We start from the raw sequence: 24,009 nt of genomic DNA, 5'->3' as shown, positions 1-24,009 counted from the left end.
GCTTTAAATCGAAAAATACAAAGAACAGTTCGTGAGAAACGAGGCACGCATCATTGCCGTTTATTGAGGGCAGAGAGAATGTTTTCGAGGTAATGGGACGAATACGGGGCATGCTCTGTATTTTCGGGGACGTTGCCTTGACTTAATAATATAAGTGAAGTGCCTTCAGGGGGATGTGCAGGTAGAGTATTTACTCACTGAGAACGTTCAGTACTGCTCACGATATCGTTATCGTTTAATCTCCATTTGGAATTTACACCATTTCGTGATGGAAATATTTTCCAAAATTTATGGCGCCACATTTTAAGGTCAACTATAGAGTCGTCACTCATCACCCGTCAGGAAGAAACTCTTGGCTTTCCTCAGTGTAAATCAGCGGTGAGTAATAACTACTTCTACCTGCCAAGTGACTTTGAGCATTGTAGCAGGAAGGGTCACTTGATGTCAAGAATGATATTGTTTTGATACAGAATGAGCAAACAAGATTTCAAATAAAATTAATTCAAGAAATATTCAAACGGCACTAATTACTTTTTTGTTGAAACGCAGCGAACACTGGATTCATAGAGACGACGAAATTGCCATGCGCGCTTAACGCACGAGCCCGTGTGCCATTGAGAACGTCCACAGGAGATGACAAGCACTGATGGCCCGTGGCCGCGTGCGGCAGGGCAGCGGTGCACGTACGCGCCGTGGCGCACACGCGTGCGCCATGACGCACGCCGAGCTCGGACTTGTGTGCTTGTGCACAGGTAGTAGCTTGGGCAGGCGGGCGGGCGGTCACGCATTCGGGCGGTCGGGCGGTGATAGAAGGGGATCGACGGGCACAGCTGTGAAGCTAAATGAAGGAAGATGAGTCGTGAATTCCATGGAGGCGCTGCATTCCAGGCCCTGCAGATAACCCGGCAGTGCCACTCGCTCACTGCTAAAGCGAGCCGTGTCCTGTGGAGCCGGTGCGGGTTGGGCACACCAGTGGCTCCGATTCAAAATGAATCCATTCTAGACTCGGTCCACACATTTGAATCCCGTCTACACCTCTTGTCTCTTATTTCAGTTCATCACGCTTGGCGATAATGCGGGAACACTACAGTATGACCATTACTCGAATTATAAATATAATTCACAAGTGTCCATCTGTCTGCCATGCTCTGTATCTCCCAGCCAGTACGTCGGAAGAAAACGTTGAGGGAACCAAAAAGTGTTTCTCATACCGAGGATGTTCCCAGAAAATTTTTATTTTTCTATATTTCCAACATTTCCATCCCACGATTTCGAAAAGAACATCTCAGACCGTCCAATAGGCCGCCATTTGTAAATGACTGATGATGATTCCCAGTAGAACACACCCTGCATTTCATTGCTCAAACCAAGCCAATATTATAGTGAATTAAATTATTGCACTCATCTTTATAGAGCGCCTTCACTCAAGGTGCTTCTAGTTTATAAGAGGGTAACAAAATAATAGAATGATGTAGATATCAGGGTCATGTGAGGGCTGAGAATGAACAACTTCAATAGAGGGGTAGAGGGGCACTTAGGAGTCACGAAAGGGCAGGGGAGGGTTAGGAAAGAGTGGAAGGGGTGAGGGGATGGAAGATGAAGACTTTATAGTATTTTACTTTAACGTATCATTTTTTTTCACGTAAGATTATTTCCGTAGGGTGAAATATATAGGCCGTACTTTTTTTTCGTCGACTAATATGAAATAGTATTTTTTTGATGCGCGGTCACTTTACTTTCAGAGCATGTTTTATTCTGAACCACATTTATAGCACATTCTGTCCTCGCACCTTGTTCCTCTCCTCCGTCGGTCACCACGTGGCCACCAACAAAGAGACTGGGACAAACCTCTCCCACACCTTCCTCTCCCTGGTCACGGTGATCACTCCCCGTACACCTGCATTCATTTCTCTTAATTCCTCCTCCGTCACGCCGTGAGGCCGACTCTTGTGCAGGCGTCTTCTCCTCACGGCTCCTTCTGCACCGCAGTGCAAGGCTGTAGCGTGGTAATCTTAACTTTGCCCAGACCAAAGACGTCCCCATCTTTGTCCTTGGATGATCAAACTTAAGCTGGCCTAACAGAAAGTGTGGAAGTTGGTGTTAAATGTAACAGGACATTGTAACCTTGTATTCTTTGGGTCTTTCAGTGAAGTCACATAGATAGGTTCAAAGAAAATAACAAACAAAAAACTATGACGTTTCGATCGCAACACAAGCATTCGTCATCAGGAAGGAAAAAAAGAGGGGGACAGCTGCAGAGGCAGACTGTTTAAAAAGGTTTAAAATGGGTGTAGCCCAAGGGACATAAACGAACTGGGTGGGGCTAGTGATGTTAATGTGAGAAATGGCTATGTTAATGTGAGAGATTAGCATGTTAATGAGGGATCGGAAAGCGGCCTCCACAAAGGCACGGAGATGGCTATGTTGCTGTTAGAGATTAGCATGTTAATGGAAAATCTCAGAGCAGCAACGCCGAGTTCGGCGAGCGAGGTAGCTGTTGTAGTGTGGGAAATTTAACATGTTAATGTAAAATCAGAGCCAAAAACAACAACTAACATCGGAAAGTGGTAGGATGGGAACATTACAGCCAGTTATGACTTAAACTGGTTGATTGCTCAGTTTTTACGCATCTTCTCGATTGAAGTTGTGTCTGTGTGTATATGTGGATGGCTTCATGAACGAATCTTTGTTGATATCCAGTGGGTTTGCAAAGTCCCTTCGTCTTAGAGAAATCTATTTCGTGTGAGCCCACCACATTAAAACAATTATCAGCCACGGCTGAGGTATTGGTATTACCGTCTTACAGATCTGCCTTATGTTCACGAACACGGTCCGAGACATGTCTTTTAGTTTCCCCAATGTAACTACTGCCGCAGACACAGCTTAGTTTGTCGACGCCGGGGTATTGCATGTCTCAGTGCTCTGACCCTGGAGCCACTCAACCTGAGCTGTGCCGGCTCAGGACTTTGAACCCAGAGTCGCTCGACAACCTCTTCATGACTGCACACAAGGGGATGCATTCACCCCATCTCTCTCAGTGCTTTATGACAATGTGTTTATTTTGGGTGCTTGTATTATTTTTGTTTCTACATTGTCGGTCGTTTATCTTCGTGGCAGATTCCAAAGAACACAGGATGAGATGTTACTATCCTTTGTGCAAGCACTTCCAAGAGTTCATGAACAGTGAGCCTGGTGAAATTTGGGGAGCGCATCGTCAGTAGTGAACCTTTGGTTCCTAGGGTGTTTCGGCCTTTCATACTATACACCCTCCCCAAAGGCGGCCAGCGACAGGGTGATCAATCCTATGCTTGCGTCCCATTCCCAATTAGTCATAGAAGTTGCCTTGTTGTTGATAGCCAACATCCCATGGGACTATGCATGGCAGGGGCGTCCTCCTCCCTGAGTCAAGCATTGTTGACTGCATACCTCCTGGCCCTCTCACTTTGGGGCCCAGCTGGGGTCTTTCTTCTTCATCCAGAGCCACTGACTGCTGCCTTCTGCCGCCTCCGATACAACTTTGATTGCCGAATGCTGGCTCTGGCCCTTAATTCCCAGGTCTCTAAGCAGTCTGGTTGTAGATGTTGCCACAAAACCTCTGCAGCCCACCTCCACTGGTCGGACTTCTGTGTTCCAGCCATGATGCCGTGCTTTGGCAGCTAGATCGGCATAGCGCAGATGTTTTCGCTCATAAGCCTCATCTACTGAGTCCTCCCAGGGTACTGTGAGCTCAATGATGAAGACCTTCTTGAGCGAACGGGACCAGAGCACCATGTCAGGTCTTAGGGTGGTGGTTGCGATCTCCGGAGGAAACACAAGTTGCCGGCCAATGTCAGCTAGCATTTTCCAGTCGCGGGCCAAGCGCAGCTGGTCTCGCTCTATTGGTGTAGAGCCGCTTTTCGGTGGTTTAGCCCTTTCGCGAACAAAGGTCGTCCGTAAGGGGTGTGATGCTGCTGGGGGTGGTAGGGAGTTGGTGGCAGCTCGCTTGTCCTCCAGGGCGGACGCAAGGTTTTTAAGGACTTGGTTGTGACGCCAAGTGTAGCGTCCTTGGGTGAGGCTTGTTTTACACCCTGTGAGAATGTGCCTGAGGTTGGCTGGCATGGAACAGAGGGCACAGTCCGGATCTTCACCATACCATTGGTGAAGATTAACTGGTGTTGGAAGGACGTCATATGTTGCTCTGATGGAAAAGCTCAACCGCCTCGCTTCCATGGCCCACAGATCCTTCCAGCTGATCTTCCTCTTCTCCACACTGTCCCATCGAGTCCACTGTCCCTGTTCGGCAAGAGAGACTGCCTTGGCCCACCTTGCAGCCTTCTCCTGATGGCGTACTTCCTGCACTACCATCTTCTGCCGCTCTGGTGCAGTGGCCTTACTCCAAGCAGCACGGCTAGTTAGCCCAAGGCCTCCTCTCCCTTGCTGAACATGACCCACAATGTCAGCATGTCTGAGGGCTGCTGTTGCCTCCTGGACTGCTTTTCCTGGCCTCCATTTGCGCCCAGTTGCCAAGGTCGGCGCGTTGTTGCTCACCACTGGGTCTCGAGATTTATTCAGTATCATCTGGAGCCTGGTTTTTGCACACTTGAATTCCTCGGTTAGACTGGTGAGGGGCAGCTTGAGGACACCATCTCCATAGAGGCCTATGGTGGTAAGGCATCGTGGAACTCCGAGCCACTTCTTTAAGTAGCTCGTGACTCCTCTTTCCATCTTCTCCACTGTTGAGATTGGAACCTCATACACTGCTAGGGGCCACAACACCCGGGGTAGGAGACCAAACTGCAGACACCAGGCCTTTAACTTTCCAGGTAGCTGGGTGTTGTCGATGGACTGTAGGCTACTACTGATGTCTTTGCGCAGCTGTTGCACCTGGTCTTTGTCCTTCAGGCTTGCATCATACCACCTTCCAAGGCTTTTTACCGGCTGGTCAGACACTGTTGGGATTTGGTCATCTCCGATGAAGAATTTAAGGTCACAGAGTACTCCCTTCACAATCGAGATGCTGCAGACGTTTATATGGTTGCAGCAATGTATGTGGCAAACCGTTCTGTATTTGTAAATGCGTGCGTTGGCACGCAGGGGTTGGCGTGTAAACAACCCCCTCTTTAACTGGGTAGTGTTAATAGCGAACTCTGTATCCAGAGTAAATACTGCACCTCCATGCAACCTGAAGGGATGACAACCAATTTTATTTTTAGCAAGGAGGCATGTGTGAAGACTTTTAATTTGATAGAGAAATGGCTGCAAAGATGAATGGAGACAAGGAACCATTAATACCATGATATCATTCCAGTCAGTGGCCTCAATGCTGCATTAATTAACACTTCCGCAGCTTCGCATAGCTTTGCCACCGTGTCCATCGCAAACCAAACCCGGGCGTATTGCTCAGCCAGCCTAGGTCTGTCAAAACTGTGCTGTCAACTGAAATACAGTTTTAACACAACACTAGCTCCAGCTAGTCGGTCTGAATAAATTCCTGCCAATTCTCAGATTGTCGGGGGCCAAACCTGGACAGGTGGCAGCCCTAGGCGCGATTATTGCACTAATTTCTGACAACTGTCGAGGATGGCCAGGGGCCAGCTGCATGGCAGACGTGCACAATACAAACAGGACCAATTTTTGTATGCATGTAATTGAGGTCGTGTGCTTTCTGTGTAATCGTTCAGGGCAGCGCGCATCCACTGGGCCGCATACCTTTGTATGTTGAGTGGTAATTCAATCAGCTTGGCTGTGGCTCCCTCTCCTGGCATTAGGAACTTTTTTGCTAAACACGTCGATGCATTTTCAGTGACCTCTGCACTGTTAGGGTTAGCATTGTCCCTGCCAAATCGGATATATTTGTAATGTCTCATGTTATAACCAGGGAATCTTCAAATGTGAACTGTTGACATTCTGTTCTCTCCCATGGGCATGGTCGTGCCAGGGTTCTTAATTTCTCACTCAATGTTTTCTGGGTCACTGGTAGACTGGAGCAGGTAGCACTTAACCATTACCCACTGCCATGGCGATAGGTATACTGGATGTTGTGTGTCGGTTGTGGAGAAGTTTTCCAGGTCACTGGCCTAGACAGACCCATGTGGTCAAACACCCCGATGGGGGACCCTCCTGAAAATGTCTTGAGACTCTTTGAATTACTGCTGGAGAACACACAGGGCATCGTTATCGTTTTTGATTGCCTGCCCTTGGGCTCAGCCTAAAGTGCATTCTTTAGAGCCACTTGTGTAAATAATAACATACTGAAATGTGTTTGTATGCAACTGCATCGATATGCAGCTGTATCTCAAATGAATAGGCTAACAAGAGTTAATAATACATGACCAACAACGCATAATTATGTCATAGCATATTGAGCTCTTAAGGAATACATGTTTATTTGTGATTTTTTTTTAATCTCAGTGAAGAAATATATTGATTTAAGCATGCCAAATTCAGCTTGGTTTAAGTTTCAAATTTAAAACTAATCCCAATTATATAAGCATATAGTGGTCAGTTATTGTTGAATAATGCTGTAATGATTTGAATTCTTTACCCAGCAAAGCCTCACCAGCTTTTGAAAGGAAATTGTGGAGAGGATTCTACTTTGGTGCTGGCTCGACCAACTTGTATGTTAGCGATGAATATTCATACATCCTGTCGTGGGAGGAAATTGAACGCAAGGACAAAAAAACAGCCACATGTAAATAGGAACAAGAGTCACGCAGCTGGACCCACCAGCACCTCACTCGGCTACCATAGGTGCCCCATTGTTACCTTATGGGTCAGGTGGCTGGCACACTCAATGGCTCTCATTCCCGCATGATCCATCAACCCCACACGTAAGTAATTAACTTACAGGCGTGGGGCATGAACAGTAGACATGGTGGTGCTTGGGTCATGCGTTTGTTGATGTAATCATTTGTAATTGTGCCAATATGTACCTTACCACTATTCTGAGCAAACAAAAGATCTTGACCATAATAGAGGTTTTTGGGTTAGATCACATAAATATAAATGTGTCGTTAAACCCGCCACCACCCGACACAGCCAATTAGTAAGGTTTGTCACGTGAACAAAACGTGCTAATTAGTTCAGCACAATGGTGTGTTGGAGAGACAACTCACACCATTTGCATTTGTTTTTATTATGACGTTTCGCTGGTGATTACAACCAGCCTCATCAGGCGACAGCCAGAATTGTGGATAAATTCTCCTTGTTCTGCCCCACGGCAGATATAGGGGTGTACCTACACAGGAACTTCCTGATATGGTGTTGAGTTTGGTCACGTGACCAGGAAGTTACGATTTAAGGTTATCTAAGCCACGAGGAAGGGGTGTCAGCCATTACGCAGAGTACAAAATGGAGGCACAATTATCATCTCAGTGAAGACAGGTGCATCTGTTCATTGTGGGACTTTAAGAAGCATTATCTGTAAGTTCGTTTATGTTCTTATAATCATGGGAATGCTGTTATGTTAGTATTGTCGTTATAATGCTGCAAATGCCTTTATAATGCCGTTAAATTGTTTTGATAAATGAGGCCCAGTTAACAATGAAGCCTGCCACTTGCATTAATGTGAATGTTATTTATAGTTGGACAAGTCGAGCCAGACTTGTGCCCATGTAACTTTAATGCGTTCTTGAGCAAGGATGAATAAGTATCTCATCCACAGTTCAGTGTTATATGCAGCGTTGTACATTTAGGCTGCAGTATGGTGATTACACAAGTGACCTTATTTAACACTGTAGCTTATTCTCTTGTATGGCGATTCAGTGCTAATGTAGGTGCCTGGTCCATCAAGGACCTATTGTTGAGTTTCATGTTATCTAAGACAATGTTATGATGCTGCTGTGTTCATTCATTGTATTGATATTGCAAGTATTAACAGTTGCTGTATTTTGTACTGTGTTTTTCCATCAGTTTTACTTCGTTCTATGAATTAAATACGTCGGAGTCGGATGTTCACCCTGGATCTGAAAGTGTATTGAATGCGAGGTTAACTACTCAGATAGCGGTCCAATGCAGCGCACAGCGAGCCCGAAACACTTCGTTTCTGACACATTTATATGTATGCGATTTAACCCAAAATCTCATATTGATCCTATTGGTCGCAAAAGCCAACTGCATGTTAAAAACTCTTAAATGTCTCTCCTCTCTGCTCCCTCTCTATGTCGCCGATATCAACTCCACCTCACAGGTCCAAGCTCCAGGGTCGAGTCGCTACAGGCGTGCCTCATGCTGATGGGACACGAGCCGTGACTCCTCAGCAGCAGGTACGGGACTTGCCCCTTGACCCTCACCCTGCCACCAAGCCACTGCTATTCAGGATGAATGAGAAGCCACCTGTGTTGGGTCGTTGAAGTTTATTATATTTAACCAAGATAATGTAATTTGCAAGGGTGACCCGGGTCACATTGAAAAAGTTAAATATAAATCAGAACGAACATTTACCAAATAGAAATTAGCGGTAAATAAAACAATATTTAACGACAGAAGAAATTGCAAACAGTGCACAACGTAGATCAATATTGAATAAAATACATTTTTTGTCATGAAAGGTGCCTTGGAAAAAATTTAGTGACAAAAAGGCCTAAATATAGTCTTGATTTGAAGCTTCCGTGACTGCAGGAATCCATACTCTCTGGTTCTTTATCGGTTAAGTCACGTAGATAGAAAAAAAATAACAAAAGAAAACACGACGTTTCGGTCGCAACACAAGCATCTGTCTTCAGGTGAGAAAATGATCTGCTGTTGTGGCTTTATATAGGCACGGGAGGGGGGGAAAGGGGGGGGGAGTTTTGTCGAGTCGTGGTTGCAGGAGTTCACGGGGGAGAAGGGGGAGGGTTTGTGGCATACAGGGACGAGTAGGGCTGGAGAAATTAGCATGTCAATAAGCTTGAATTAGTAACCGTAAACCAAGACGAACGGGTGGGTGAGTGAATATCGTTGCAGTTAAAACTTGACGTGGTTAATCACATCCTTCCAATGATTGCTCAATCTGAATCGATCTTCTCAATTAAAGTCTTGTCTGTGTTTGTATATCTGGATGGCTTCATGAACAAATCTCTGATGGTAGCCCGAGGGTTTGCAGAGCACCTTGGTCTCGTGTTTTCTGTTGTTATTTTTTCTATCTACATGACTTTACCGAAAGAACCAGAGAGTAGGCCTAAATGTATTTAAAGTGATTAATGCACATTTCCACTGTGTGCAGTTAGACATTATTAAGTCATTTCAATCTTGTTTTTCAGGTGTACACTGCCAACACGGCTAAGTAAGTACTCAATTTCCTTTGGTGCAGTCACATGCAATCACGCACACACACAGCTGTCATTCACCACTATTGATACTCATGTCACCGTGGCACCTGTGCCATTGTGCCGCGACGACATTATGGAACAAGTTGGCAGACTCATCGCAAACAAAATAAGCATAGTAAACCCCCTGGTTTCAGTGTCTGAACACACAAATAGATACATGCAAACCAGACTAAGATTCCCCGTGTAGCAGCATACTTTTGGGGCAAGTGCTGTGAGCCAACACCTATGAAGGCCAACATGGCACACGTGATGTGAGCATCACGCCCGGCCGCTTTTAACTCCCCATTGGTAATATTTACACACAGCAGCAGGCATTCATTTAAAGGCTGAGTCAACCAAAGCTCATATATTCGTTACTGATGTTGGCCGTGAGTGGGAATCGAAATCGGGTAGGTGGGTTCGTAGTGCAGTGCACTCAGTGCGACACAGCCGCTCCCCACTACACTTCACATTCACACACATGCAGCTTACATGCTCACACGCGTGCATAAAGCAGACGCACTCGCATGCAAGCATACGCACCTACTCAGGGCTGCGGCTTGGTGAAAGGGGCTGGTTATCTCTTCACCATGAAGTTATTTACCAAAGAGCCACAAAAACCACACATGGGCACACATCCAAATATTGTGTGCACACATACATACATATCAGATATGTGGCTGGCTGAGTTGCCAAGCAGTTTGCAGTTTACGCTGAATATTGTGTTAAATCAATGTCACGTGTACATGATATTAACGAGACTGAACAATATGTAAGTGTTTTTAAAAAAAAACTTCATATTTGGGATTTGATGAAGTGGTACTGCGAATCTCAAATGTTGTGCAAGAGGCACAGCGGCCCTAAAGGGATCACTGGCTTCTAAAGTCGACCGTGTCCAGTGTCCAAATGTTGCATTGCAAGATCAAATAACATCTTGCAGCTGCCATCAGGACCATTTATTCGTGGCAGAAATGCAATTCTCACAGCTGTGTTGCAGCTTCGCTGTCACCGAGGTAAGTGAATTGTTGCAAACTTGTGAGATCCCACGCAAGAACGTGCAACTTTAAGAAAATTAAATTAAAAAACGGGAGTTGTTCTGTCGCTCGGGATGAAAAGAAGAACCTGGAGTCTCAGCCGACGAGCCTTCTCAAGAGGAGTGTTGAATTGCTGCCAGGGGCTCTTATCTTATTCACCACTAGCTCAGTTGCTGCGTGTGCATGTATGTTTCGATCTCTGACATCAGCATGGATGTGTCAGTTCCTGACACAGACGAAGAAGAAGAAACGCGCGTGCATTTCTGTTACCGGGTTTCTGTGACGACGTAGGAGCGATGATCCTATGTTGACATTGACATTGAAGCAGCATTTGTCTGGACAGCTCTCGCTCGGCTCGTTTCGTTCCGTCACGGGGACCTTCCTCTTCCGTGGTCTCTGCTGGCGTCATGCACTGTGATTTTGTGTTGTTACTGCAGTCGCATCCCAATTGCAAACCGTGTCTGCAATTCGGTGGCATTTATGCTGCACTTACTTTCAACGTGACACTCGTGTGCTGCGTCTTAAATGCATTTGACAAAAAGAAAAGATGTAATTTTATTTTTACATCATTGTGACACGGCATATTTTATTTTGACAAATGTATACATACTCTTAGGTTTTTTCCGGTAAAGTCACGTAGGTAAAAAAAATTAAATTAATAAAAGTAAAATAAAACAAATTTAAAAATTCACGACGTTTCGGAAGCAACACAAGCCTCCGTCTTCAGGTGGAACCATCACAGCCACGACAGCTGTATCAAGTAAATGAGAGATCACAAGAAATACTACCCCGTATATATAATGGTTGAGGGGGGAAGGGCCAGGAACGGCACACTTTTTTATTAATATGGTAAGGTGAGGCTTAAGACCAAGAGTAGACTGTATAACAAAGGACTGAGCCTTTGTTATGGAGAGGTGCGGTTTGTAACTAACACATGGCAAACATGACAAAAGTGAAAAAATAAAAGCAAGTAAAAAACTAAAACTGGTAAAACAACAAACTGGCTGTCTATCAATGACCTGTAATAGTTGTCTGTCAAATAAGATGGTCCAAATAAGTGTAGTTACATATTTTTTGCATGGTTAATCACATCTTTCCAATGATTACTCAGTTTGTAACCCTCATCACGGTTGAAATTATGTCTGTGTTTGTATATTTGTATGGCTTTGTATACAAACCTTTGATGGTAGCCAGTAGGTTTGCAGAGCACCTTGGTCTCGGAAAAGACAATTTCATGAGAGCCCACAGAGTTGTAGCAATGATCGGCAACAGTCGAAGAATCAGTTCTATTACAGGTCATTGATAGACAGCCAGTTTGTTGTTTTACCAGTTTTAGTTTTTTACTTGCATTTCTTTTTTCACACTTTTGTCATGTTTGCCATGTGGTAGTTACAAACCGTACCTCTCCATAACAAAGGCTCAGTCCTTTGTTATACAGTCTACTCTTGGTCTTAAGCCTCACCTTACGATATTAATAAAAAAAAGTGTGCCGTTCCTGGCCCTTCCCCCCTCAACCATTATATGTACGGGGTAGTATTTCTTGTGATCTCTCATTTACTTGATACAGCTGTCGTGGCTGTGACGGTTCCACCTGAAGACGGAGGCTTGTGTTGCTTCCGAAACGTCGTGAATTTTTTAATTTGTTTTATTTTACTTTTATTAATTTAAAAAAATTTACCTACGTGATTTTACCGAAAAAACCTAAGAGTATGAATCCTTGCAGTCACGAAAGCTTCAAATCTAAATGTATACATTCCTGTCCATCCTGTGAATTTTTCAGTTTTCACTGAGGAAAGACGCATTATTTTTCCTTGTTGCAGAAAGTGAATGGGAAACCCAGCAGTAAGCGGAAGCTTTTGTTGACCTGGCTAAGCTGCCTCTCGCTGAGTTTCCATTCACTGCTTGAAACATCTATGTAGTGCATAAAAATATAAACATCCTTTAAAAACCCCCATCATTATCCTGCTGGTGAACAGCATGTTTTTTTTTTACCCGGTATGTTGTATATGTTTACAATTACCATGCGGTGAATACGGTCAGGATCGAAATTAGATACACCTGAAGGATTCTATCCAATTACAGAAATTTCTGATCAAGAGAAGATTGTTCAGTTAGCAAGGCAAGAGTACAAGACACACCAGTGGCTGTTAGTGGGCAACGATTACCTTTGTGGAAGCTATCAGTCAGCTTACACAAATTAATCAACGAGAATAAGCAGAGTAAAGTTATCCAACTTTTCAATGTAAACTTAGCGTGTTTCTCTTCCCTACTCGTTCACTCGTTCATTCTGCCTCTCTCTTTCTTCTTCTGTCCGACCTCCCCTGTTTGCGCACCTCCGTGCACCATCTCCCCACCCCGCCTCCCCCGTGTCTGCGCTTAAATTGTGCCGACCCATAAACAAATGTAAACGACGCAAACCAAAAACGATCCAAAAACCGATCCCTTCCACCGCCAAGCCCTGCGCTCCTAAAGGACTCCCTGGCCTTTGCGCACAAGCCCATCGCAGTGACGGGCCCGGGAGGTCAGGCCACGATCATCCACGCGCAGTACAACACTCCCATCAGCATGTACTCGCAGGACTCCATCATGGACGCCATCGCTGGGCAGACCCACGTGCGCGGGACAGATGTCCCGGGGTACAGGCAGCGGGCGTGCGCGCGTGCGCGCGAGCGTGCATGCGCATGTGTACATGCATATACGTGCACGTGTATCACGCTCATGCATGTTTGTGTGTACGTGTGCGCATATGTACGCATTTGCTTTGTTTTTGTTTGTGCGAGCCTGCGCATGTGTTGTTGGGTTAGTGTACGCGCACGAATCGGTGTGTTGCTGCATGAATGTGCACCAGTGTGGTGGCTTTCTGTCAGGGACAGGAACGACCTTAGCAAAAAGGAAAAAATGATGCAAGATAAACTGGACCAAATTCGGATATTCACCAAAATAGGTGCAATATCTTGAATGAGATACTTTTTGTAAATTTTTTTTTATTTAATACGTATATACAATTGAGGGAGTGATTGACTTATGCCGATTTATAAGGGCTAGAGAGTTTAAATTTGGCACAAACATTAAAGTATTTGCCCATGACCATACACATCTGAAAACTTGCTTTTATGAAGTTAGGAACCAAAAACATGACAGCCTGGGTGTTGATTGCATTTTCTCATTGGGCAGGGTCAGCTTAGACGCCTACATCACTTTCAGACTTGTGCTAAGCACATCCGTGAAGTTTTCCCGTCATCAGTGAACGGAGTAATTTGCCGAAAGCGATAGAAAGTAAACTTGTGCGTTACATGTACCATATTCTTTGGTTCTTTCGGTAAAGTCACGTAGATAGAAAAATTATAATAAAAAAATAAAGTGAATAAAAAAAATAAACAACAAAAAACCACTAATGTAGACTTGCAGCCTGATTCTAATCGGAGTGAGTGTCCTGGCAGTCTATAATGTAGACTGTAGCCTGGTTATTAATCTCGGTGAGTGTATTGGCAGTCTACATTATATAAGTCTACATTATAGACTGCCAGTACACTCACTCAAGTTAAGAACCAGAATGCAGTCTACATTATAGACTGCCAGTACACTCACCCAGCTTAACCATTGCTACAGTCGACATTATAGACTGCCAGTACACTCACCAAACTTAATAACCAGGCTAAAGTTTACATTAGTGTTTTTTTGTTGTTGTTTATTATTTTACTCTTTATTTTTATTCACGTTATTTTTTTTTTATCTACGTGACTTTACCGAAAGAACAAAAGAATATGAATTCCTGCAGTCACGAAAGTTAGTCTATGTACATGTACTCTATGTGGTTATCAATCGTCATCAGCCATGGTCAATCCACTGCTGGATCAAGGCCTCCCATAGCCACCACTACCACCACCCAAGTCCCCGCAGTCCCAGTTCATGAAATTATTTCATCACTCATGGTTATTATTAGGAATATGAAAATATGCATATGTTGCTTATTTGCAACTGAGCTGTATTTCTGCACTGCTTTTAATAAATAAATAAACATTTGAACAAGTTTTTATTTAAAATAGCATTGCCAATGGTACTTGGGTAAATGTTACAATGGTTTATTGCATTGAGCTCAAGCATTAATTTCTGCTGGGAACAGTAAACTGCCTGTGCCAACCAAGCAAAGAAATTGACCAGAGCTTACATAATGAGTAGAAAACTATTTTAAAGTTTAGTGTTGCCTTATACCAAAATAAACCTCTGTGGAATCCTCACATGAAGGCTTTTTTCTCCTCCAGAATGCAAAATTTTGCTCATTAGCCCTTAGCCTGTTGCACGAATCAGTTTTAAGCGATTTTCTCCCTTAAGTTGTGTTGCTTAATAACGTAAAAAAAACATGGAACATTCAAAACCAAGTGGCCACTGGAGCAAAGAATCTGTCTGGCAGCACTGGTGCACACATACATGTGACTGCATGCATGCGTGCGTGTGGATGTGTGCGCGTGTGTACTCGTGAGGAGCGGTAGTGTAGCGGTTAACGCGCTGCACTATGAACCCGGCGACCCGGGTTCGATTGCCGCTCATGGCCAACACCAGTGACGATGATCTGAACCGGTCCCGGGCCTCCCTTAGGTCGACTCAGCCTCAAATGAGTACCTGGTGCGGTGTGTAAACATTGCTACTAGGAGACAAAGGCGTGGTGCTGGCCACCCACCCCCTCATGTACCGTTCTGGCCTTCATAGGTGCTCGCTAACAGCACCTGCCCCTACAGTCTGTTAAGGTTATATGGGGGATCTGTATCTTTGTGTACTCGTGTGTATGTGTGTGTGTGCTCGGGCGCGCGAGAGGCCGGGCTTGAGTAACGCGCGCGCGCGTCCGCTGTCATGGCGAGCAGCATCGCCGCCAAGGAGCCGCACGTGGACACGTCGTCGCACGTGTACCAGGCCGTGGTGAAGGGGGACGACACCAAGGGGGCCGCCGCTCACCAGTCGCGCTCCTTCCAGATCCTGGCGCACCTCACCGGCACCGAAGGACGTGCGTACTCCCACACTGCCGCCGCTTGTGTGTGCCACGGCCGATCGTGCCATGAGGGTCGCTGACTTTGATGCGTTGTCTTGTTTCCTCTTCAGAACCAGACCTGGATGGCGAATCCGTGAAGAAAGCCAGGTAGCGTGACCTGAGACTTGCAATGTCACTAAGGTGTAGAGGCATTCTCCAGTGAGCATACAAGCTTTACTCAGTTATATGGCTCAACAGGGTAATATTTCCAGTGCCATCATTTAGGAGACAATGCAAAAAGATAACCAACACTATTTACATGTTTACCAAACTTCTTATTTATCCATGCTGATTTTCTGCAAATTCTAAAACCCGTGTGTATGGTGTTAGCTACTGGTAAACATTACATTCTATGTCTTTGTGGTTTTGTCAGAATGTGTCACATCCATTGAGCAGTTCTCCATATGTATCGTTATTGGATAGTCTGGCAGTCTGAGTGCTATGTTTAAGGTTTAGCACTGTGGATGACTAACTGTATAAGAAATGATTGCTTAAGCAATTGTATTAATATGTATTTACATATAACTGTACTGTAGTGTGCATAGATGCAGTGCTGTCATGCTGACAGCCTGAACCAATCAATTGGCGTTTTTTTGTTTTGATTGGGTTGTCATAAAGCCGTCACTCACGTGCTCACTTGTTATCTCACTCACTCCTTCATTCACTCATTTCCTCAGTCATTCACCCATTCACCCACACAACCGTCCGCTTACTCACCCACGTTGCAAGGACAGATAGGCTCCATATAATTGTCCATGTCATTTTTCCTGGGCAAGTCTCTGTATGAAATGTCTTATCTGCAGGTATAGTAAACGTAATGTACGTTTGCTGCCTGATGAGCATGGCCTGCTGCGGATGAGTTCTATGTGCATGACCATTGTGTTGTAATCGCCAGAAAAAAAATGAAAAAGGCATTTAATTGGGAAGATGGCAACATCTGGAATTAAATTCACACCCCAGGAATTGAACTGGCTAATGTGAGTGATAAGCATGCTCACGTCTTTGTGCAATTTATTCAGGTTTTCTGGTCGGATGTATGCAATCCATCTGTATGAACTGTCCATTGATTGAGCTGATGATATTAACTCTGAAATTCGCATAAAACGCTCGTACGGGTGTGTTTTGTTTTTCGTCACACACAAAGCCCACTATGCCTTTGCGATATTTGATTGTGCAAGTGTAAATTAATCATGTGCTTGTCAGAAGAAGATAAAAAAAAAGCTGTGAATGCACCATCACACTTTTTTTTTTCATTTCGCATCTTCTTCCCACGTGTGGCTCGATCGATCGTGATACCTGCAAACTCTCGCACGTCGCTCTAACCCAGTGAGGATGAGTCAAGGGCGGGAGAAAACCAGCACGGGTAAAACGCGAACATCCCTCCCTTCCCTCCCTGCGTCACCCACACCCCAGCCCCCTTCCAACTGGATTCGCTTCTGGTCCTGACGTCTGCTCTTTGTCTCTTCACACGTTTCTGGCGAGACATTGATGCAAGAGCCAGGGACCCGTGTCTGAAACGGGGTCCTCTCATCGCCGGTCCATATCCATGCATGATTCTGCCCGGGACCACTCAGATGTTCCTGGAGGCCTGGTGCAGAATACCATGTGGGCCCCCCTTATTAGAAACAACAAACAGGCCTGTTATGAGGCCTTCTTTTGGTGTGAGGCTTGGGCTAAATTTCCCATTTTTGCCCCCACCTCTGGGAGTCCTGGTTGGGCCTCCAACCTCTCGGACAGGCTGGGGGCGGGGGGGGGTAAGATGTCTTCTGTAGGCCCCCTAATAACCGACATCAGCACGCCCTTCTCTCATGGTCAAGCCTCCTCCTCCCCGCAAGAGCCTGAAACCTGCAGGGCTACCGCGCGGTCAGGAGTGTGGAGTTGGTCACCTATTTGGATGTTTAAATACACCGTAGTCCAGTTATCAGTTGCATAAAAGCACCAGCTAGTGATGATTTTGTCATTCTAAACAGTCTGAAGTTGAGGGGAAAACTCACTTGAGGTTTTGTTAGTTTATTTATGTGATTGTCCACTCGGCCCCCATTTGTGTCTCAATGCAGCGGACGGCACTGCTGCGCTTGGACAATGCTCTCCCGATGTCGGGCCCAGTCTCTGCTCGAGACTATTATTGTCTTTGTAGTTTATTGCAGCAAAACATGTTTTAAACCAGTGTGTGCCATCTTCATTAATGTTCAACTGCCACTCCGCTGATGGTGATGCGCCCCTCTTCCCCTGCCTGCGGCTCGCTCCATTTGTCGCTCTCCTCTTCCCAGACCGCACGGAGCTCCAGCTTATCATGGCAGTTCGGCCAACCAGGCGCAAGTGGCCATGGCCTCTGTGCAGGCGTCTAAAAGGTACCGGCGGCACGAACGTGTCACGGGGGGCCATTGGGGCCGTAACCTATGACGCTGTTCTTCCAAAGGTGCGGTCCTGCAATCGCTCATGCCACAACCGGCAGAAGGGTCTCTTCGAGAACAAACTCGTCGTGGTATTTGGTCTAATCTTCCACGTTAACCAGGCTATTGGAAACGGTAGGAGTGACCACGCTTTACCCCACCTGGCTGGTTCTGCCAATCAACTCAATAACTGTGAAAAAGAAGCTAATTGCTCAGTGGGCTTTACTTGGTCAAATAAAAAATAAATAGTTTAGTTTTGCTTGTGATTTTCTTACCTTTCCTATACTTTGCACTCTGATCGTAGGTGCTGACCTTAGTAGGTGCTTGCTAACAGCACTTGTCCCACCAGTAAATAAGAAAAAAAACACTGATCTTTGCATTAGCGTATAATTCATATTCTCTATTACTGATGTTAGGAGTGCAATTTGGGAGTAAAACAAATACATATTCTCTACTGCTCTGTTTGTAAATGAGTCCACTGCATACACTATCAAGTGCATCATTGAAGTTTACCTCCACGCATATATTATGTAACACGTGTATAACACATGAATGGGGAAGACAAAGTGCATTGCATGTCAGGAGCTTATTGCTTGACGCTTGAATGTTGCCTGCTTTCATTCTGATTGTCGTGACTCATCCTTACATGAGCGTTTCTGCTTGACCGGTGTGCTCCATGCCACTCTCTCCTGTCTTCAGCTCACCTCTGCCTTTCACCTCAAAGCTCCAGCCTCTTCCAAAGGCGCCAAATGCAAGCGCGCAGGCATCTGCTGCACTGTCTGCCGCTTTGTCCTCTAGGTCTGCCTTCACTTTTCTAAACTAAACTAAGGCATCAGGGTCGGAACCTGCATAGCAGGCAAGGGAGTGAACATCTTGCCACAGCGGCGCCCCAATAATACAGAATTACATGTGCAACCGTTTTCATTTTCCTTGTCCTGACCCCCAGAGCATCATTTCATCACGAGCAGGGGCAATCCCTTGGTGGTGATGTGGGGGCTACTGGCATAGTACTGCCACATTCAGTCGCTAGGCTGAGAGGCTGCTATGAGTTCTTTAACGTATTTTGGAGTTAAGTTAGATTTTAATTCACCTGTGAGTTGTTAACGTAAATATCACAAGTTGCTCCTTCAGCGACAGTATGGAGGTTTGAAAATTGGTCAGTAATCATGATCCACGGTTAAAGTAGATTTTTCTGTGTGGTTCATTACAATCACTAATGATTGCCAAAATAGTATACCAAAATGTACATTTCTATCTTTCTACTAAATTCAGTCCAAACCCGAGATTTGAAATCTTTAAATGTATTAAGCAATTCAAATATATATAGAACATTTTGCAATTGACCCCTTTAGATAGTGGATTTCAGTTCTGTTGACTACAAACCCTGGTCGCGTGGTTTATTGGCGTTAGTCAAACAGTACAAACGGTATCTCAGGAAGTAGCAGGTGGGAACAACGTTATTAATTTCCGATTGTCTTGTGGGTAAACAAATTTCACTCCCTGTATTCTCTCTGTAATTACACTGCCACACAGCTGTTCCTCTCATGGGTCAAAATCTCACATTTCATGTCATAAATAGAGGCGGTCCGCCAATAAGCCATCAACTCTTCAGCAAAGGTTGGTGGATGAGGATGATTTCTGTGGACAAAACTCAACGTGCAGTGCTACAAGATGGCCAGGAGATGTCAGTGTAGTAAATGAGTTGTTGACTTATCTCAATGGATAAACAATATATATTTCATCACGTGTGTAGATTTTCTCCCAGGTATTTTAGTTGTCACCACCATGCAAAGTTTCGATGAAGGGAATGGCCAAACTTCCCTATGGAGGTACCCCCTATATAACAGTTTCGACACTCAATGATATTTTTCTAGAGATTAGTGCTTTGTATACATATTCTGCTTTTCTCCAAGCCCTAAACCATGCTGTTTGTCTGCCATTGACATCAGCGTAATTTTCCTTGAAAGATGCGTGGGTGAAACGGTGAATCGTGTTGAAGTGATCAGAACGGAACCATCGTGCAGCACCTTTAAAAATACACGGCATTGCTAAGTGGAGACACCGTGGTTGGAATGGAAATTCGGAGCAGAGTCTCTTTTAACAAAAGTCACGCAAATGCACTAAACAAACGCCCCGCTGGACTTTGCCTTGGCATGCACCGCTTGCAGCCAGCCCTACATGGCTTTAAAATTCACCGCACCCATCACACATTCCACCAAGACATAAATATGTCATGACACTCTACTTTGGCCAAGCAGGATACGATTTAACCATCGAACACAGCGCTTACTCATACTAGCACATGGCGTCGCTTGTCAGTGAGACATATAACTTTTAAGCTAAAGCACACTTTTAGTATCAGAAAAAAAAATCCGAACTTTTTATGATGGCCTTTTGAGACAAGCAAACATTTGATTAATGCTCACTGCATTCCCATTACATTTCCTGTTGTTTATGGTAATTTTCGAAGAAATTATGTGGTACTAATTTCTCCACTTTTTCTGTAAGTGCATTATTCCTCGCTGACGACTGTGTAAATTGGGGATCTAGTCTGTCTGGTAGGAGGCCACACGTCCTAAGATGTATCCTGCCTGGACTGGGTATGAGGCACGTTTTTACTCCTAACTACTTTTGCTTCTCCATGACTCCACGCTTGCAGCTCCTCTTTCCAGCAGAGCGTCTCTACCTCCTCTTATGCCTACTCAGCCTCCTCTGCTGCCTCCAAGCAAACTAGGTACTGCCAACGGTGACTCTTCTATCTACTTAAGGCCATTTATATGGTGCGGAAATTTCAGATTGATGATGACTGCGACTCTTCATGATTGAGTTCAACTTTCCAACCTGTTCTATGAGTTTAACAATGCTTCCTTTTTTTGTTAAACCGTAATACATTTCATAACACTGACTGTGTGGGCATTTAAATACAGTACACTGTGTTCCGACTTACAAACCATTCGACTTACGAACGGGCTCAGGAATGGAACCCTTTTGTAAGTCGGGAACTGCTCATACTTGGATATATATAACATGCTCTCTGTGCCTATGTATTCATCATTTTCATTTTGGTGTGCATTCAGTAGCTGTGCCAGGTAAACATACTCTGCTGTGTAATGAAAAGTAACATTGAGTACCAATGTGCCGAAAGAAGCACGTGTTTAATCGGCGTGCACTGCTTGCTATGACACGTAGCTCTGAAACACTGGGGTCATAAAAAAATATTTCGATCAAATAGTGAAAAGCGTGCAAAGAAACAGAGGAATGCATGGATTCGAGAACATATGCAGGTTAATAACACCACCCAAACTAAAGTATTAAGAAAACTGAGTGGGGCTTGACCAGGATGCACCACGGGCAAGAAGTAGCAATGGTCAAAAATAACAACGGAGTGGCTACCAAGGTATGGAACTCGTCAAAGAGGACGTCCTCCAAGGCAATGGAGCAATGAACTCGGTTCACACGCTGGTGCTGGATGGATTGTTCCATCGTAGGACTGTGAGAGATAGACGACACGGGGAGGCCTTCATCCATCAGTGGAGAGAACATGGTTGCTGCTGATGATAACCGATCTCCTTGCAGTAGTCAGACCATCTGACTTGTTAAATCAGAGGTGGTGTCTCCCGCATTTGTTGTCATTACGTGCTGCCTACCTTTAACCACAGCTGTTAGTAATACAAATTGACAGAGCATCTTTAGTATTTACAGTCCTCTTAATTAAAGTCACATTTGGCCAACTGTGACCTTGACTCAACGTGAAAACTCGGTGCTGGAGTATAGAAGCGTGCGACCACGTCTGTCTCCGTACGTCACAGCCGAGTGTGAATCTTCACGGCGCGCTGACCCGCTCAATAGATAAAGGCAATTGCAGTCGAAACGTCCCAGCTGTATCTCCGTCGGCCGCAGCTCCCACGCGCTGCACTCTGGACCGGCGCACGCTCCGCCCGCCGTGGGCCACAGCCCCAGACCCAACGTGGTGACAACGGCAACGATCCGGCCCAACCAGCCAGCGCCAGGTGCCGCTCGAAACCTCTCACTCCAACGTGCTTCTTACTCTTAATGTGTGGAGGCTATGCTACGTGCTCATTGTGTATTATGCTGAGTGTGGGTTATGTGGTGTACTTTGCATTATATGAAGTGCTTTGTGTGGGTTATGTGGTGTACTCTGCATTATATGAAGTACTTTGTGTAGGTTATGTGGTGTACTCTGTGGGTTATGTGGTGTACTCTGTATTATATTAAGTACTTTGTGTGGGTTACGTGGTGTACTCTGAATTATATGAAGTACTTTGTGTAGGTTATGTGGTGTATTCTGTGTGGGTTATGAGGCGTACTCTGTGTGGGTTATGCGGTGTACTATGTAACCCCGAACACACGTCCCACAGCCTCTTTTAACCCCTCCATCTCTGCCCTCGCTCCCAATACACATCCACGTAGGGCACGCCTGGTCTGGGTGATGTCACTGCCCTTTAACCCCTGATCCCTGTCCAGCACATTCCCGCACGCGTGATTGGTGCATGTTATAGTAAAAGCGGAGATGTCATGTCTGCGTGGTGCGTGTGCGTGAGGGTGGCTCGCCGATCCCTTACTGTTATATGAAGTACTTTGTGTGGGTTATGTGGTATACATATTCTTTGGGTCTTTCGGTAAAGTCACGTAGATAGGTTCAAAGAAAATAACAAAAAAATACTACGTTTAGATCGCAACAAAAGCGTTCGTCAACAGGAAGAGAGGGTTAGCTTCTAAAGGTAAACTGTTTCTAAAGGTTTGAAATGGTTGACTTAAACTGGTTGATAATGTCCCTCCAATGATTCCACGAAATTGATATCACTAAGACGAAGGTACTTTGCAAATCCACTGGCTATCAGCAAAGATTCGTTCATTAAGCCATCCATATATATAGACGGACACAATTTCAATCGAGAAGATGGGTATAAACTGAGCAATCATTGGAAGGACGTTATCAACCAGTTTAAGTCATAACTGGCTGTGATGTTCCCATCCTACCACCTTCCGATGTTCGTTGTTATTTTCGGCTCTGATTTTACATTAACAGGTAAAATTTCTCACCCTAACACAGCCACCTCGCTCACCGAGCTCGAGGTTTTTGCTTTGCGATCTGCCACGAACATGCTAATCTCTCACATTAGCATAGCCACCTCAGGGCGCCCACCATTAAGGCCGCTCAATGATCTTACATTATCATGCTAACTTTACTGGGCAGCCCTTTGATTGGTGGGAAAACCCACCACCATCGCGGTCGCTGCCCACCACTTACATTAACATTGGCTGCTGACATTTGGGCTATGCCCATTTCAAACCTTTTTAAACAGTTTACCTTTAGAAGCTAACCCCCTCTTCCTGATGACGAACACTTGTGTTGCGATCAAAACATCGTAGTTTTATTATTTTTTGTTATTTTCTTTGAACCTATCTATGTAACTTTACCGAAAGACCCAAAGAATGTGAATTCCTGCAGTCACGAAAGCTTTAAGTCAATATTTACGTGGTATACTCGGTGTGGGTTATGTGGTATACTTTGTGTACGCTATATGGCGGACTCCGTGTGGGTTACATGGTATACTCGGTAGGTTATGCAGTGTACATTGTGTTGATGAGTTTGAGTATTCTCTGATGTGGTGTCTCATCACAGTGGTAACGTGCCACTTGCCCCTACTTGCCACTCTCTAAAATCCGCTTCAGGACATGTCAACAGCAGCATCACCATCAATCTGCCGAGCACCGAGGCCACTCCCTCCGGTGGGCCTGCTAGCCGCCCCCCGTGGGTCACCGATGATCAGTTTGCGCAGAAGTACGCGGCGGATCGCAGCACCACGACGATCTCCAAGTCGGTGGGACCGGCCAGCGGCGGCGGCGGTCAGGGATACGGTGCGCCGGCGCAGCATGGGCCGCCAGCGCCGCCGTTCGCGCCGGCGCAGCGTGGGCCGGCTGCCCCATCCTCGACTCCTATCCACGCCGTCGCTCCGGGCCCAGGCTACGGGCAGGCCGTCTCGCCGAGCCGCGGCAAGGTGCAATGGGCGCAGCACTGCCAGCCCAGCCAACGCACGCCCATGTGCGGCCAGTGCAATCAAATCATCCGGTGAGTCGCCCCGTGGTTTTGTTTTGTGTCGGTGGAGGTTCCACTGTTGTCGCTCACCCACAGGTGAAGCTCTGTCTCTCCCTCTACACCGCGTGCTGCTCACTCCCCACCGCTGTCTTTACATCCAGTTCCAGTTTGGGTTTCTCAGTGTAATGTCAACCCGAGGTCACCAGGTGGCCCCAGGGTCAAAACGCTGAGG

At 45.5% G+C, this 24,009-nt stretch overlaps 1 protein-coding gene across 7 annotated transcripts in view; it reads left to right on the top strand.

Moving 5' to 3' along the window:
* Nucleotides 1-24,009, top strand: part of LOC133350747 (PDZ and LIM domain protein 7-like) — a 61,093-nt gene that overhangs the window by 31,085 nt on the left and 5,999 nt on the right. The window contains exons 4-14 of one of the 7 annotated variants that reach the window (XM_061565465.1): nt 8,168-8,243; nt 9,219-9,241; nt 12,757-12,936; nt 15,160-15,299; nt 15,395-15,431; nt 16,651-16,686; nt 17,594-17,674; nt 18,416-18,514; nt 20,376-20,450; nt 21,617-21,726; nt 23,414-23,810. In XM_061565465.1, coding sequence (XP_061421449.1) covers nt 8,168-8,243; nt 9,219-9,241; nt 12,757-12,936; nt 15,160-15,299; nt 15,395-15,431; nt 16,651-16,686; nt 17,594-17,674; nt 18,416-18,514; nt 20,376-20,450; nt 21,617-21,726; nt 23,414-23,810 — 1,254 coding nt within the window. The remainder of the gene's footprint in view (nt 1-8,167; nt 8,244-9,218; nt 9,242-12,756; nt 12,937-15,159; nt 15,300-15,394; nt 15,432-16,650; nt 16,687-17,593; nt 17,675-18,415; nt 18,515-20,375; nt 20,451-21,616; nt 21,727-23,413; nt 23,811-24,009) is intronic. The other 6 variants (XM_061565471.1, XM_061565466.1, XM_061565467.1 and 3 more) reach the window with 6 other exon arrangements.

This window comes from Lethenteron reissneri, chromosome 34 (genome assembly GCF_015708825.2).
Source record: "Lethenteron reissneri isolate LAM-NWPU_2019-01 chromosome 34, ASM1570882v1, whole genome shotgun sequence".
In the NCBI taxonomy this organism is placed as follows: domain Eukaryota; kingdom Metazoa; phylum Chordata; class Hyperoartia; order Petromyzontiformes; family Petromyzontidae; genus Lethenteron; species Lethenteron reissneri.
Note: the sequence above shows the minus strand (reverse complement) of the source record. Positions and strands in the feature narration are given on the sequence as shown.